The sequence below is a fragment of the Rhinichthys klamathensis genome, unplaced genomic scaffold (genome assembly GCF_029890125.1).
Source record: "Rhinichthys klamathensis goyatoka isolate OS25496 unplaced genomic scaffold, OSU_Roscu_1.1 h1tg000050l_1, whole genome shotgun sequence".
In the NCBI taxonomy this organism is placed as follows: domain Eukaryota; kingdom Metazoa; phylum Chordata; class Actinopteri; order Cypriniformes; family Leuciscidae; genus Rhinichthys; species Rhinichthys klamathensis.
The window spans coordinates 2,848,753-2,863,839 of record NW_026606596.1 but is presented as its reverse complement, the minus strand read 5'-3'; the positions used below and the strand labels follow the sequence as shown (position 1 = coordinate 2,863,839).

At 37.8% G+C, this 15,087-nt stretch overlaps 2 protein-coding genes across 3 annotated transcripts in view; one reads left to right on the top strand and one right to left on the bottom strand.

Annotated features, from left to right (window-relative positions):
* slc43a2b (solute carrier family 43 member 2b) overlaps window positions 1-15,087 on the bottom strand; it is a 186,837-nt gene that overhangs the window by 62,761 nt on the left and 108,989 nt on the right. The window lies entirely within an intron of this gene.
* The window catches only part of slc7a1a (solute carrier family 7 member 1a), a 29,453-nt gene that overhangs the window by 7,867 nt on the left and 6,499 nt on the right, over window positions 1-15,087 (top strand). Inside the window, exons 2-7 of one of the 2 annotated variants that reach the window (XM_056247769.1) lie at window positions 4,550-5,015; window positions 5,456-5,614; window positions 5,920-6,088; window positions 7,195-7,328; window positions 9,668-9,890; window positions 13,702-13,841. In XM_056247769.1, the coding sequence (XP_056103744.1) occupies window positions 4,646-5,015; window positions 5,456-5,614; window positions 5,920-6,088; window positions 7,195-7,328; window positions 9,668-9,890; window positions 13,702-13,841 (1,195 nt within the window). In that variant the 5' untranslated portion in view covers window positions 4,550-4,645. Of the gene's footprint in view, window positions 1-4,549; window positions 5,016-5,455; window positions 5,615-5,919; window positions 6,089-7,194; window positions 7,329-9,667; window positions 9,891-13,701; window positions 13,842-14,155; window positions 14,293-15,087 lie in introns of both variants that reach the window. The other variant, XM_056247770.1, reaches the window with a different exon arrangement.

Genomic DNA, 15,087 nt, shown 5'->3' with positions numbered 1-15,087 from the left:
CCAGGTAGAGAACTGGCTTTCCTCCCAATGACAGACAGCTGAGACTCTGTCCACCTTGGCTGCCCTCCCATCTCACGTGTGTCGTCCTTTTTAAACAGTCATTGGTCTTTTTCTGGAGGACGAGACACGGATTTAATTGTTTTAAGCCATTGAGTTAAACTTCATGTTGCCATTATAAACAACAAGGCCCAAGACTTTAAGAAGAAAAAATAAGAAAAAAAGAGAAAAAGCTTGTTTTCTTATAATATTGAGTTATTTGAGTGAAAGAGTATTGTGATACCTTGACATGCTTAAGGATTTATTCATAACCAAACTTGTTTTCATTTTCTTGTTGACTGTTTTATAAAATAGAAGTAGATGGGTCAGTAGAGGGCGTGTTTTCTTACCGTCGGTTGGCTGCGAGTACACCCTAAATGAGTTTAGACATTCCTGCCAAAGACTAAAACTGAAGAATGTTTGTCACATACATTCCGAAGCAAAATAGCAGTCACAAGTTTCTGAGCTAATGGTAGTCGGATGGTGCCAGGTACATTGTGCCCACTCTAAACATGCTCATATGATTGGAAAGACCTTCACAAAAACGTGTCAATAAAACATGTTCATTTTCTTTCTGGGTAGACACTGCCCATGACCCTATTTCCTATCTGAAGCCTTGCTGTTTCTAGAAGGGGCTTGTGTTGTGGTTGTTATCATACACCAAACGTCTGTGACGTCAGTACTCAAGCCCGTATTGATGCTAGCGTAGGATCAGTATGCCTAGTTCACATGCTGATGGGATTTTATTTAATATGTTGTGATTAAAAATGAAATAAAAAGCATTCCAAGGCTAAAACACCATAACAGAAAGTCGCCCACTGATTGGTTCCCAGGCACCACACCCCTGCTCTACCCACCTGCTTAATTTAGCCTGATAAACTACGTGTGTCCATGGTCACCTCACTCGTCCTGACTGAGCCGGAATGTCAAATGATGGCACTATTAACCTTACACAACCCTGCTGTCAGATGAAGCTATGTGGATTCATGTAGATGTGATTTTTCCACATGGTTTCCTGCGGACAGTGTGCTGCAAAGTGTATGATGCCATTCGAGAAGAAGATTTACTTAAATGCTATGCTAATGGAGATCTTGGTTGTGTTTTATTTAAATATGAATTTTGTCTCAGATATTTCTCCTGAAAATGCCTGGGAGGATTAAAAATAGAAACAATTGAGACGTTTTCACATACAATAAGTGTGTAAAGCTATGAAATTAACGTTGATGGCATACCAAGGTTCAATGCTAAAGATTTTTTTCTACAGTTGTTTAGATTCCCAGAAAAAAAACATATTGTTTTCATTATTTTTTACAGAGCCTGCACATGCCATGAAAAAACAAATTCAATTGTCTTAGGTAAATCATAGCCACATTGTTCTAATTCGCTCCCATGATTTTATTCGTTCCGTAATTTTGGCCATGATTTAACTACATTAAAACGACTGAACAAAGAAGTACCCCCCCACACACACACACACACACATGTGTGACTGACACTGTAGCTTTTGACCCTTATCAACATTGTATTCTAATAAATAAGATTTATACGACACTAACATTTTTGAGACCAGTGAAATTTCGCAATTCTTAATTCCATTCCGATACCACAACAAAAACTACTAAGCTAACTAATACAAAGTTCAAACAGTAATAAACACAAGTAAGCAGTCAGTAATAAAACAAGAACAAATAAATGAATTACGAGCAGCACAAATAAGTACAATTTAAAGAGACAAATGAAATAAACTGCTTTGATTTTCAGGTTGGTCCGACAACATTTAGGTACAAAAATTACATAAAGTAATCAAATTTAAAATAACACTAAATAGTCTTCACTGTATAAATTAAATATTGATTCTTATTAAACTATGAAAGATGTGTAGTCAAGAGCAGTGAGTGATTTTCTCTTTTTCTTTTGTTGTTTGATTAACATTGAGGACTTAATTTGGTGTATATTTGTCCATTTAAGCATGATAAAATGCAAAGGACAACTCAACTCGGTAGTAGAAATGCTGTCAACTGCTCTACTTTTGATTGCAGACTTGTAGGGTCTTGGCAAACTCCAACACATTGAGACATTTTTGAAATCGGTTCTGAAACTCTTGAGGAGGCATTGTGAGATTAGTAGGGTTAAGGACAAAATCTAATAGATTTAAGCAGAGCTTTTCATGTGCTCTCTAAAAAACAATGTTTGTGAGTAAAGCCTCAGGTTTATAATGATAATTGAAGTATGCATACTTACTGTATGACATAAATTGTTTACAATTCTTTGTTGGTCTTCATCTTGAAATTGCCATGTTGCAATCCCATTTAACCATTGCTTATAAATTTCATCCAAAATGCCTTCATAGCATTTGTGGTCTTTCTGCATTCCTACAGCATGGCATAGAGACATATATCTCAACAAGTCTGATGTCACACCATTAGAGCAGTTTGCTCTAATTCCAACTCAGGAACAGCTTGTGCTTGGATTACTTTGATTCACGTCAGGATAGAAACCAAAGATAGGAAATGGTTTTTGTCAAAAATGTATAAGATGAGTGCAAAATGCGGTTAGGTGAGAAAACTGAAAGCTTTGTAAACCGAACAAACCTGATTTTTTACTGATCCTAGGTCTTGTGCACAGCTTTAAACTCTGGTTGTCTTAACTCAGTCACACTGCTAATCTCATTTTTAATGAACTTCCGGTGTTTAGATGTGCGGAATATGGCTAAAGCTTGTGTTTGCACTGTTTCAGCAACAGGTTTGTTCCAGTCAGGCGGCAGGCCCTCATGCCACGCTTGCGTGATTTAGATGACAACAGTTAAAGGTGCAGTACTGCTCGAGTGACTCTGCTAACCTGCTTCCATGTTGTGTGATCCATGTTAATGACATCCAAGACATCCGATAGCCCCGGAGCAGAGAAAGAAAAGGTCGCCACCTCTACGTCTGTGGAACTTTCCATTTAAGTGTGCCTTGTGTGACAGGAAGTGACTCCTTATGTTCCCTTTGCTGTTTAGATGGGAGCTACAAAGAAAGAGAACTGGGTCATGATTCACAGTAGCTTAATTTATAGACTCATACTTAATTTCAAACCAAAGCCTCTCAAGTTACCCATAGTTTAAAGTAGTTAAACTATAATCAAGCTACTATTTAAAGAAAAGTGATTAGCTATGCTACGTGTTTCTAACAAAATCTAGCTGACTAAATTAAATGTATTTGTTCTCAGAGTAATCAATAGGCCTATCCATAGGACAAAAACAATGAGGATCTCAATTGCCCTGCTAAAAATAGCTTACACCAGCCTAAACTGGATTTCTAGTTGTATCTCCTAGCTTGGTCATGCAGGTCTATTTTACTGGTTTAGGGACATTGGGGTCAGACTGAGGGACCAACTGGTTGACCAGCTTAAACCAGCTACGATTAGATTAAAACCATAGACCTTAAGCAGAGCAGTTTTTGAAGTGTGCTTCCCATACGTGAAGAGTTATTATTCTTTATTGGATTATTGCAATAACATGTCTCAAAAAACAGTACTTTATTGTACTATAATTATATACATGTGCAAAATTAGCTTGGGAAAAAAGGTGGCTTAAAAAAGCTGCACTATTTTTACATCAGCTGAGCTGTCGTACAAATGTAGTAGAGTGACAACTTTTAGTTAGTTACTCCTGAAATGTATTTTTCCTTTATTATGTGAGAAAAATAGCAGATTTACTGCTGTACATACATCTGTAGTATGATGGTAGCTTCACATAGAGAGATTCTTTTGCATCAAATTAACTTCTCAGAACAGGCTGTTCTCACAGTGCTTGTGAACACAGATCCCAGTTGTTCTTTTGCAATTGCATGTATTTTTGCCATTAAGATCCGCTCTCGGTTGCGTAACATGTCAGTTCGTGTGAATATGATAGATTATCCCCAGTGGGCCTCTCCAGCTCTGCCACCAGTCACATTTTATGGATTTCTCTCTATGTTACTCAACACTTGGGAAAAGTGTTCAGTACTTAAACTGGAGACAGTGCAGCTGTATGAACTTATTGACTGGAGAGCTGCTGCCCATTTGTACACACAGTACAGTACATTTTGACACTTGATCTTGGCCATTGTGCTTTTCATTCAAGAGAGGTTTGGTTGGGGTTCACAATACAGCGTAGAGTTCTCTTGCAGTATTATCAAAAACACACTGGTTTATTTTTATTTTTATTTAGCTACAAGTTTATGTGTCAGTGCTCTGCACGTTTTTAGGCCCTTAAAAATCTTGACAGCTGCTATCCTCCCCACAAATGTGCTGGTTTGTGTCCTGGAGCTTAGGAAAAGGACGTAATGTTTGCTCTTATCTCTGGTGGAAAATGCCTAGTTACTTTGGTCAAACTGGGAAGGTATAACAATTAACCGCTATATGATTGCTGAAGCATTTAGATTCATCTCTTGAAATGTATTTTGTGTGGAAATGAATTTTAAGCAAAAATTGTAAATCTTTCTTAGACAAAATATATAAGCTTTATTCATTACTTTGTGTTTTCTTCCCACAGATAAACTACACTTCTTAACAACATTCTAAACATTGAGAGAGTGAAACAGCAATAAAACCACGCACAAAAAGAGGCTGGCATCAGATCGAATCAGCGATGGTTTTGAAAAAGCTTTTGCGTTTCGGGAAGCAGCTGCTGAGGGTGAAGGTTGTCAATTGCAACTCGGAGGAATCGCGTCTCTCCCGATGCCTGAACACTTTTGACCTGGTGGCTCTTGGTGTGGGAAGCACTTTGGGAGCTGGGGTGTATGTCCTCGCCGGAGCTGTGGCAAGGGAAAACTCCGGACCGGCCATTGTTTTGTCGTTCCTCATCGCGGCCATGGCCTCAGTGCTCGCGGGCCTCTGTTATGCAGAGTTTGGGGCGAGAGTGCCGAAAACGGGCTCAGCGTACCTGTACAGCTACGTGACTGTAGGAGAACTATGGGCCTTTATAACTGGCTGGAACCTTATACTTTCATATGTAATAGGTGAGATGACACACAAACAACTACATGTATATTTACATTTATTCATTTAGCAGATGCTTTTATCCAAAGCGACTTACAAATGAGAACAATAGAAGCAGTTAAACTAACAGTAGGACAACAATATGCAAGTGCTATGACCCCTCTCAGTTTCATCTAAGGCAGTCCATGAGGTTTTTTTTGTTTGTTTTTTTAGATAGAGTAGAAGAGAAAGTGTTAGTGTTACTGGATCAAGTAATTTTGTATTTTCCTATGGGCCTACTATGTTTTTTTATTTTTTATTTAAGTTAATGTAGTCATCATTTCTGTGAAACCTCTAAACTAAAACTAAGATGGCACAAATTGGTATATGTGAGTCTGTAAACCAAGGTATAGTGAAGGTTTTTACATTTTACATTACATTCTTTATGTCTTATGTTACATAATCTGTAAAACTTTCTCAGGAACCTCAAGCGTTGCCCGAGCTTGGAGTGCCACATTTGATGAGCTGATTGGAAAACATATTGAGCATTTCTGTCGTCAGCACATGTCCATGAACGCTCCGGGCATTCTGGCGGAGTACCCAGATATATTTGCTGTATTCATCATCCTCACTCTTACAGGTAAAACATGACTAGAGCACCAATTACATAGGGAGCCATGGCTGAAAGAATTGTGTATTCCAGAGGGCCATAAAATGCTATAAATAATGATATTTTATATATATATTATATATATATGCTATGTAATTTTCATGTTGTGTGTCTTCTACTGCGAAACATGTGAAACACATTTTTAAAAATGAAATATTAATTTTAAAACAGTGATTTTCATTCTGAAAATGAAAGCTTTTTCAATGTATATATTTAGCGTCCCTTTGTGTTGACTTTGCTCCGTAGTGTTTTGAACTACGTTTTGTTTGCTGTAGGCCTGCTGGCCTTCGGGGTGAAGGAGTCAGCCATGGTCAATAAAGTGTTCACCTGCATCAACATTCTGGTGCTCCTGTTCATGGTCATATCTGGCCTGGTCAAAGGTACGCTGAAGAACTGGCACCTCGACCCTGATGAGATTCTCAACGGAACCAGTTCCACCCTTAAGTGAGTCGTGTTTTTATGACTTTTGGAAAACGTTCTTGGAATATGTTTTTTGAGTATGCAATTTCTGTGATGCCATCATCATCGAACAGAATTTAAAAAAGAAATTACAAACACAGGGAAGCTCTCTGTTTATTATTTTGTGATGTGTAATCTTGTCAAATACCATGTTATATCTACATTATCTCAAGACAACGAGATGATGATAATAATAATAATAATGCTTGACCTATGTAGATGTACACTACCATTCAAAAGTTTGGACTCAGTACGATTTTATTTTTAAAGAATTTAATACTTTTATTCAGCAAGGACACATTAAATTGGTCAAAAGTGTTCATAGATTTCTATTTTAAATAAATACTTTTCTTTTGAACTTTCTATTTATCAAAGAATCAAAAAATGAATTATGTTTTCTCCAAAATATTAAGCAGCACTACTGTTTTCAATGTTTCCATTTTTTAGAGTTTATGGCATCTTGGCATATCTATCCAGCGTTTTTTTTTTAATGCGATATCCCAAAATTTGCATATAAATATGTGGCTGAAAACATGGCTACTGATAATAATAAGAAATGTTTATTAGAATGATTTCTGAAGGATCATGTGACATTGAAAACTGGAGTAATGATGCTGAAAATTCAGCTTTGCATCACAGGAATCAATTACATTTGAAGATTTATTAAAATAGAAAAATGTTATTTTTAATCATAATATTCCACAATATTACTACTGTATTTTTGCAGCCTCTGTGTGCTTTTTTTCAAAAACATTAAATTATGTAATAAATTACATTTCAAAATATATTTAAATACAAAATTTAGTTATTGCAATAATATTTAACTTTAAAAAGTATTTAATATTCTTCATAATACTGTTTGTATTGTATTTTTGATCAAATAAATTCAATCTTAGAGTTGACTTATGGTCATAAGAGACTTATGATAAAAAAAAAGATAAAAAAAATCTTACCGACCCCAATATTTTGACCGGTAGTGTATGTTTTCATATTTGCAATTCCCTTCACAGTGTCATAGAAAAGACACACTTCCCCTTTAAATTATGTTTCAAATTCATGTTAAAAATGTCTATATTACTCTCTGTGACCAGTTCCACACAGCCCCTGCCTTCGAGAGAGATTCTGGGTGAAGGTGGGTTCATGCCTTTTGGCTTCACAGGGGTCTTATCAGGGGCGGCTACCTGCTTCTACGCCTTCGTTGGGTTCGACTGCATTGCCACCACAGGTACTTAATGATCACTCTGAACTCCAGTGCTTTCAAATCTCATGTCTAATCTTTACTGTACGTTCACACCGCCGCCGACTTGAGCTTCCAAAGCGGCCGGAAGTCATTCATTTTCAATGGAAGCTGGCTTTTCGCAGCTGCAAGGAGCATCAAATCCATTGGCGTCGCGTTTTGGGCGTTTTGAGCGTCAATCAGAAAGTTGAAAGAAGCTCAACTTTATGGTAATGAGCTGTGACGCGGTTCAGCGGCAAGCACCGGCAAAACGCCAGCAACCAATCGGAATATAGACGTCCTTCGCGCTGGCTGATTCCGGAGAAACATACAATGTAAACTTTCGTTCCTACCAAAACATTAGTTCCGAGAAAATGGAAGAGAAGCTAATAATCGCCGTTGCTGGGTTTCCTACAGATTTCCTATCATTTATGACATGACGTTGTTTGCTTATAGGGACCGCATGAAATATTTACGAACGCTCGTTTTAAAGCGGGAATGCAATTCATTTGCTCACGGTGACACCGATTTGACCAATTTCATTTATAGCCTAATGCAAATAATAATAATAATAGCTAACCTTTTTTTCCCGACCAAATGTGACCAAAACGGTTATAAAAATGCTGTCATTATAAAAGGTTTCTTCAATGTATTGCTTGTTTTTTCCTGTTTATTACATTTCATGTTGTGACACTTCTATTCTCCCTGCAACGTCAGAGCGTTCAAAGTGTTCAAAGCGTCAACCAGCTTCCCCGTACTTTTTGACAAGCGTCCTTGACAGGGCGGCCAGAGCTTCTTTGACGCTCAAGTCAACGTACAGTGAGAACGTACAGTTAGAAGGCACCCGTTTTCTCCTGAAATTCACTTGAAAAGGTCAAATATATGATGCATGTCCACAAGTGAGGTTAAATTGCACAAGAACCATGTTTTCCACATATAAACGTTTTTAATAAGTGCTGCATTGGTACAACAGTGAGGCTATTATGTTACCTACATATTTGGCCTGTGTCCATGTTGCTTTGGTCAAGGTTATTTAAAGTTTCCTTTATGTTTATAATCGTCTTGCATGGATATTCTCAGTGGATTTCTGCTTATGGTTTGCCTCTGCCCCCCTCTTTTATGGTGGCTCACTCCCCCACATTCCCTTGCTTTCGATTGGCTAGAGTGTTTCAGGGTTTGTCTGGACTTGTTTTCCTCCCTGTAGCTGTGGCTCACATTGAGTAACCCCTCCTCATCTACACGCTGGTCAGGAATGCTAATTTACCCATGTGCCTGTGCTCTCTCTGCCACTGCTGGCATGAACATACTACTCCTCTGTTTTATGTAGTGCCCTGCGCAAGGTCAAGCCACAGGAACTTTTGCTAAAAGCGAACATGCTCACAGCCTCACACTACTCACTGCAGCAGCCGAGGCATTCTCTAACTACAAGGCTTCTTAATGGCACAATTAAATGTAGTTGAATTAATGTAAGTCTGATGTTCACTACTGTTCAAAAATTTGGGGTTGGTAAGATTTCTTTTGTTTTTGATAAGTCTCTTATTCTCATTAAGGCTGCATTTATTTGATCAAAAACACAGTAAAAGCAGTAATATTGTGAAATATTACTGTTTAAAATAACGATTTTTCTATTTTAATATATTTTATATTTATATTTTATATTTAAATATTTTATTTATTCTTCAGTGTCACATGATCCTTCAGAAATCCTTCTAATATAATTTATAATATTATAATATAATTATCATTTTTCCGATTGTTTTCAATGGGAGTGTGCGTGGCAAGGCGCTGAGCGTCTATTTCATGAGAGGTCACGAAAATGGTGGATTTTGTGCACATTCATATACTGTATTTTATGTAAACCTGTTTCATAATAAAAAGGTTATTGTGACTATATTTTGTGTAATAACATAATTGAAGCTTAATATCTGACAATGATGTGACTTCATTTCTAATTTTAAAGGAGACTTCCATAGTATTTGTAGAGCCACTAATTAAAAGACAACCAATTCGTTTTCCATTTCACACAATAATGATCAGTAATGTAATGAGATAGGATGGAACAAAATTAAATCCCCACATATCAATAATGTAAAGAGCTGAAAATAAACGGGTGTCTTGTTACATTAATGTTCTCTTGGAAACTGTCTAAGAACTCTTGTTATTTGATAGTCTGGGCATAGGTCTGTTTATGGCCTCTGACCATGTTATTGGTACTGTGATAGAGCAATTAGCTACTGACATATTGGGCATTGGTGACATATGGATGATGCAGGTTCGAGTCCAGCCTGCAACATGCAATTTTCCATAACTCAATACTGTTATTCACAATATCCTGTTCCATATCACAGGTGAAGAAGTGAAGAACCCCCAGAGAGCCATTCCCATCGGGATCGTCTCCTCCCTCCTTATCTGCTTTGTGGCATACTTTGGTGTATCGGCTGCCCTCACCATGATGATGCCATATTACATGCTGGATAAAAACAGCCCTCTTCCTGCAGCCTTTAAGTACGTTGGCTGGGAAGGAGCCACGTACGCTGTGGCGGTAGGCTCCCTCTGCGCCCTGTCCACCAGGTAAGCACTGATCCTACGAGTCGTTTTAAAACACTGGCCCAGTTTAGAGTAAACCAGCCCCTGCATGGTAGAACACTAAAAATGTACTTGAAATGAATAATTACCCATGTTCCCTGAAATGAATGGATGTAATTACCCTCAAGCCTGGTTGCTGTTTAAAAGACCTCCGTCATTTTGATAGTACAACCTTAAGGAAGTTGACCAATCCAATCATTAAATTTTACTAAGTGAACTCTGACAACCCAAGGGAGGTTGAGAGAGTGCAGTCCGGGACTAAATTGCGTGATGGTGTGTGTATATATTTATCTGAGGCAGCTCATATGAGCCCCTTGCTAAAAATACGAAAGGAAATTTGGTGTGCTGAGTTATGAATCCTGTTTCTCAGTTATGCAACACTCTCAGTCCAGGCCATGAGTGGAATTAAGCCTTCATGCTACATTTTTTCTGTCCATAAAAGTCAGGCAACAATTAGTCTCATAGTTATGACCTACATGCATATGCACCATGTTGTTTGTACTATGAAGCATGAATTGTGTGTAATCTATAAAGGGAAGATGTCTTCTGCATGATCTATCCAAGTCCTAAACCTCTCATCCTTCTAACAATCCACCTAACGTATGAAACTTATCACACTAATGAAAACCTCAGTTGAAGTAGAATTTTTGGCATTTTTCTCTTTGGCTTCCAGTTATTGCAATATTTTCAATATTAAAATACTATTTTGGAATCTCTTCAAAAGTGAAGTGTGTAATTTTATGTTCAAAAACCTACCTAAGGACTGCCCGTTTTGACAGGGTCATATTGTTCGACCAATGTGTATGATTAGGTTTTACTTGTAGATTTATCTGATGAAACCATTTATCTACATGATACCATAATAAACAAAAAACTTTCACAGACATTATTGAAAAAGCTGAATATATAGTTATGCTTATTGGTATCTGTTTTTTTGCTACTAAATGCTGCTAATAAACTTGTCTTCGTCAATATTTCCTCATTTTGGGCATTTCATTTTAGTTGACAAAAGTAATATTTTAGTTGAGGAGAATACAAAATCGAACCAATAGTTGTCATCAATGTCATCATTATATAGATAAAGTCCATACCACATCTATAAAAAATAAAGACACAGAGGAACAATATCGTTGGAATCACTTTGTTGACGAACGATAAAAATATTGATATTCACTCAACTTTAAAGAGCTTGAGCATATAAAGCAGCTTTACAGTGATAATAGGAAATTAATGCAACAAAGATTGTTTTGGCTGTACAGCAGCTCTAGAAGAAAGTCATCGTCTAGCTTAAGTAAGTCTTTGATTGATTCATTTCCGTTGTAAAAATCATTAGTTATTAACTTAGGGGCCGCTTACACGACACCGTTGGCCTGAGAATGCAAACTTTGAAGTTAAATGGGGGTTTAAAGCGATTCTGTTAAAAGCGATACGTTATAAACAGGGTTCTAAATTAACACCCGCCAAATGCGGGTTAAAATTCATTTTGGCGGGTGATAATAAAAACTTACTAGCCAGTTTGGCCGGTGATGCATAAGGTTCTGTTCTCGGTCATTTATCCCCCTGGCAGTACTTCCTACATTTCCCATAAACACTGTGCCGTAATGCTACGTGATGACGTTTCATACGCCCATTGGCTGTGCGCAGTTTGCAGTGAAACCAGCTCGAGAAATGATCATGGAAACAAACGGAGCGTACGCGTCCGTCCACCAGAAAACACAAGGAAGATGAAGAACGAGCCAGAGCAGGGAGCAGACTGAAAGAGGAGGAAGCTAGTAAAGTAGCTAAAGTAAAAAGTTTAGATTAAACTGAATGCGGCGGTGGTTGGGACAGACTTCTGGGTTTAAATTTAAATGTCGTTTAACGAGAGATAGCCTACGTTATTTTTTTTAAGTTTAAGGTTTTTGTCATTATTTCTTACAAGCTTATACATTTGGCAATAGCCTATACACAACAAGCTTACTATATATCTTAAGGTTTTCTTTTAGTTGAAAACATTAAACAATATGTGTAAACAAAATATATAAACAACAAAAGCATTTAAGCTCAAGCAGCGCAAACGGGAAAAAAAAGAAAAAAAAAAGAAGCAGACTGCGCAGTTATCGTACAGAACGTAGTCAGCATACTCGAGTCAGCATATGATTATCGTGTTTATATTGTTTCACGTTCATGTTGAGAAAAACAATAATATCCACATGCTCGAGTGAGAAAACGCGCTGCGCTGACACACAGGCGTTGCAGAGACGCGCGCGTGTGTGTGTGTGTGGAAAGTGAAGTAACAGCACTTTGCGTTTTCTGTTCTTAAACCTGTCTCCCTCAACGAAACTTAAAGGAAGCATATGTCAAAATAATTTTGCTACCAGAAGATATCGGGGTACAGCTGCTGACCTGCAGTCGTTAATGCAGTGATGGACAGCTGCTTCCTCAGTCGACTGCTGTTTCTTTGGATTTCATGTGATTTCTCATTGTGGTGGTGATATTATGATAATAATAATAATTAATAATTGATTAAACGTAATTCCATTTTGTAATAGGCTATCATTTTCATCTAAGTAATTCCAAACTTCGCAAGGCAGACAACGACATTATGTGATCAAAAACACAATCCACTTGTTAAATGCTCCACCCAGTGCATTTAATTATAACTGCGAAAAAAAATTGAAGAAAAAAAGTATTAGTATTAGTGTTTTATTTTTTTAATAATAATTACAGAGCGAAAATTTGAATATTCGTGCACATCCCTAATAGAGATAGATCCCAAACTTGAAATGAAATGTTTGCACTTTCTGTCTTGTATTGTACTTTAAATGTGTTTTTCATGCCAACAATGTTAATAAAATTATCAAATGCATTCAGTGGCACTCATAATTTCTCTTATTTTCACCGGAAAAAATTTGGCTAGTGGAAATTCTAAATGGCTGGTAACTTTAGAAAGTTACCAGCCACATTGGCTGGTGATCAAAAAAGTTAATTTAGAACCCTGGTTATAAACAGTTACACCCAAAACACGTGAATCTGTAAAAACGTTGACCGCATGCACATGTGTGTATTATGTGTTTACCCTATAGGCATACACGTCTGAATGCTTATGTGCGCGGGTGCGTAGTCTTTCTTTACAAAGTGACATTGCCAATTACTTGTCCTGGATGCATAATACAGTGTTTTTAGTCTTTCCGCGGATCCGTGTGAAGGGGAATCGTTTCGATAACGTTTTCATCTTTACAGAGGAAATATTGTCTGTTGGTGTGGACACTAATATAGTTATTGTAATCGTTATCTTTATAGTTATCATTCTTGTTGTGAACAGGTCTTAACACTGAGCGGACTGTTAAAAAACTGGCCGAATCCCAGAAGTTGTGTAATACCAGCCAGTCAAATTAGAAGTGTGTATTTGTTGGCTGATTTCCCCGAAGAGCAAACGCTGTGGCTATGTGGCGCTTTCAAAACATTGCACTGTTTGTTTGAGTTTTCATCTAAGGCGGAAGGGGTGGTAGACGCATATGGAAACAATCATTATTTTTGCAATGCCACTTGGTTACCACTAGTGCTTCAGAAATTACATGCTTCACCATTAAAATCATCATTCAAAATTCACTCTTGAATGCCAAGAGATTGATCCTTATGCTCTTGCAAATATTTTATCTTTGTGTTGGTGGTCTAATCTCTCTTCTGATTGGTGGGGGTGGCCTATTTGTGGCATATATCTATCTTATAATAACACCACAGCAGTGTATGAATGCACTATGTCTGTGTCTCTCTTTTGCATGGCATGGTTTGTTTTCTCCATCTCTCGCGACAGCCTGCTTGGCGCCATGTTCCCCATGCCCCGTGTCATCTGGGCCATGGCTGACGATGGCCTGCTCTTCAAATTCATGGCTGGGATCAGCGAGAGAACAAAAACACCCTTATCTGCCACTATAACAGCAGGCTTTGTCGCAGGTGAGAACGAATTTTAATGCTACTAATCTACTGACGTCGCGTTACGTTTGCGGTATCGTGCATCCGTCCACTGGAGCATGTTGCATGGAAAAACTAAATTTTCATCACACTGAACCTAGCTGGCATGGGCCAGGTGACGCTGCCAGGCCCCAAAAACTACGATGGCATTTAACAGTTTTTTTTTGTTTGTTTTTTTACTGGATTTATCCACTTTCTGCCTTGGACACAATCTCTGGCAGCTGCCCAGTTGGCTTATGTGTTTACTTCTATTTTCTGTTCTGCTTTCTTTCTTTTTTTGATCATTCCATGATCAGTCTCTTGGGGTCCTTGTTCCCCCTCCCACGTATAATCTTTGCCATGGCCCGGGACGGTCTGCTCTTCTCGTTTCTGGCACGGGTGAGCGAGAAGAAGACGCCCATCGTGTCCACTCTGGCCTCCGGGGTCATTGCTGGTAAGAGCAGAGGAAGGCATTGTGGGAATGCAGGGCTCAGCTCCAGTGGGCTGCTTTTGTTGCTGTTAGAAACACCAGCCTGTACATATCTATAGGGAGGAGGTTGGAAACTCACTGTTTATAAGACAAACATGGAGCAGTTACATGTAATTGGAATTATTAATGTTTTTTTTCTTTTAAAAATGATTCCAGTAGTTTCCTGGAATAAAAGCCTGTAAGACAGACTTTGCTTTGAACTATTTGTTTTATTGTGCAAACATTAGGTGATACCATGACGTCAGTTTTGCTATACTAAAGACTCTATTGACATTGTTTATAGTTTTGTTTCCGTTTCATCCATTTAAAGATTTTAATTGCTTATGCTTTTAGCCCTTTCCATGAATAGGGTACTAATGACACTTGGGGGGGATGATAGTTTTTTATTATTATCATTATTATTTTCCAAGGAGGCATTTAGCCTTCAGAAAGGAATGCTAAAACTAAATATAATTTGACCAAATATTAGAATTTGTTTATATTGAATTTTATTTTAATTTTAATACATTTTATATTTCATATTGTTATAGAATATCTGATAGTTGTCTGTATTTTTGCCTTAACTTTTAACGCTAGAACCAGGGTCCGAAATTAACACCCGCCAAGCGCCAAATGCGGGTAGATTTTCCGTTTGGCGAGTAAATCTCAAAAGGCTATCCGCCCCACTGGCGGGTGAATGTTCATACCAAAATAGTAATGTAACGAGTTAACGTTAACGTGTCCTCTTATCGATGCTCCTGCTCCAAAGCGAATTTTTGT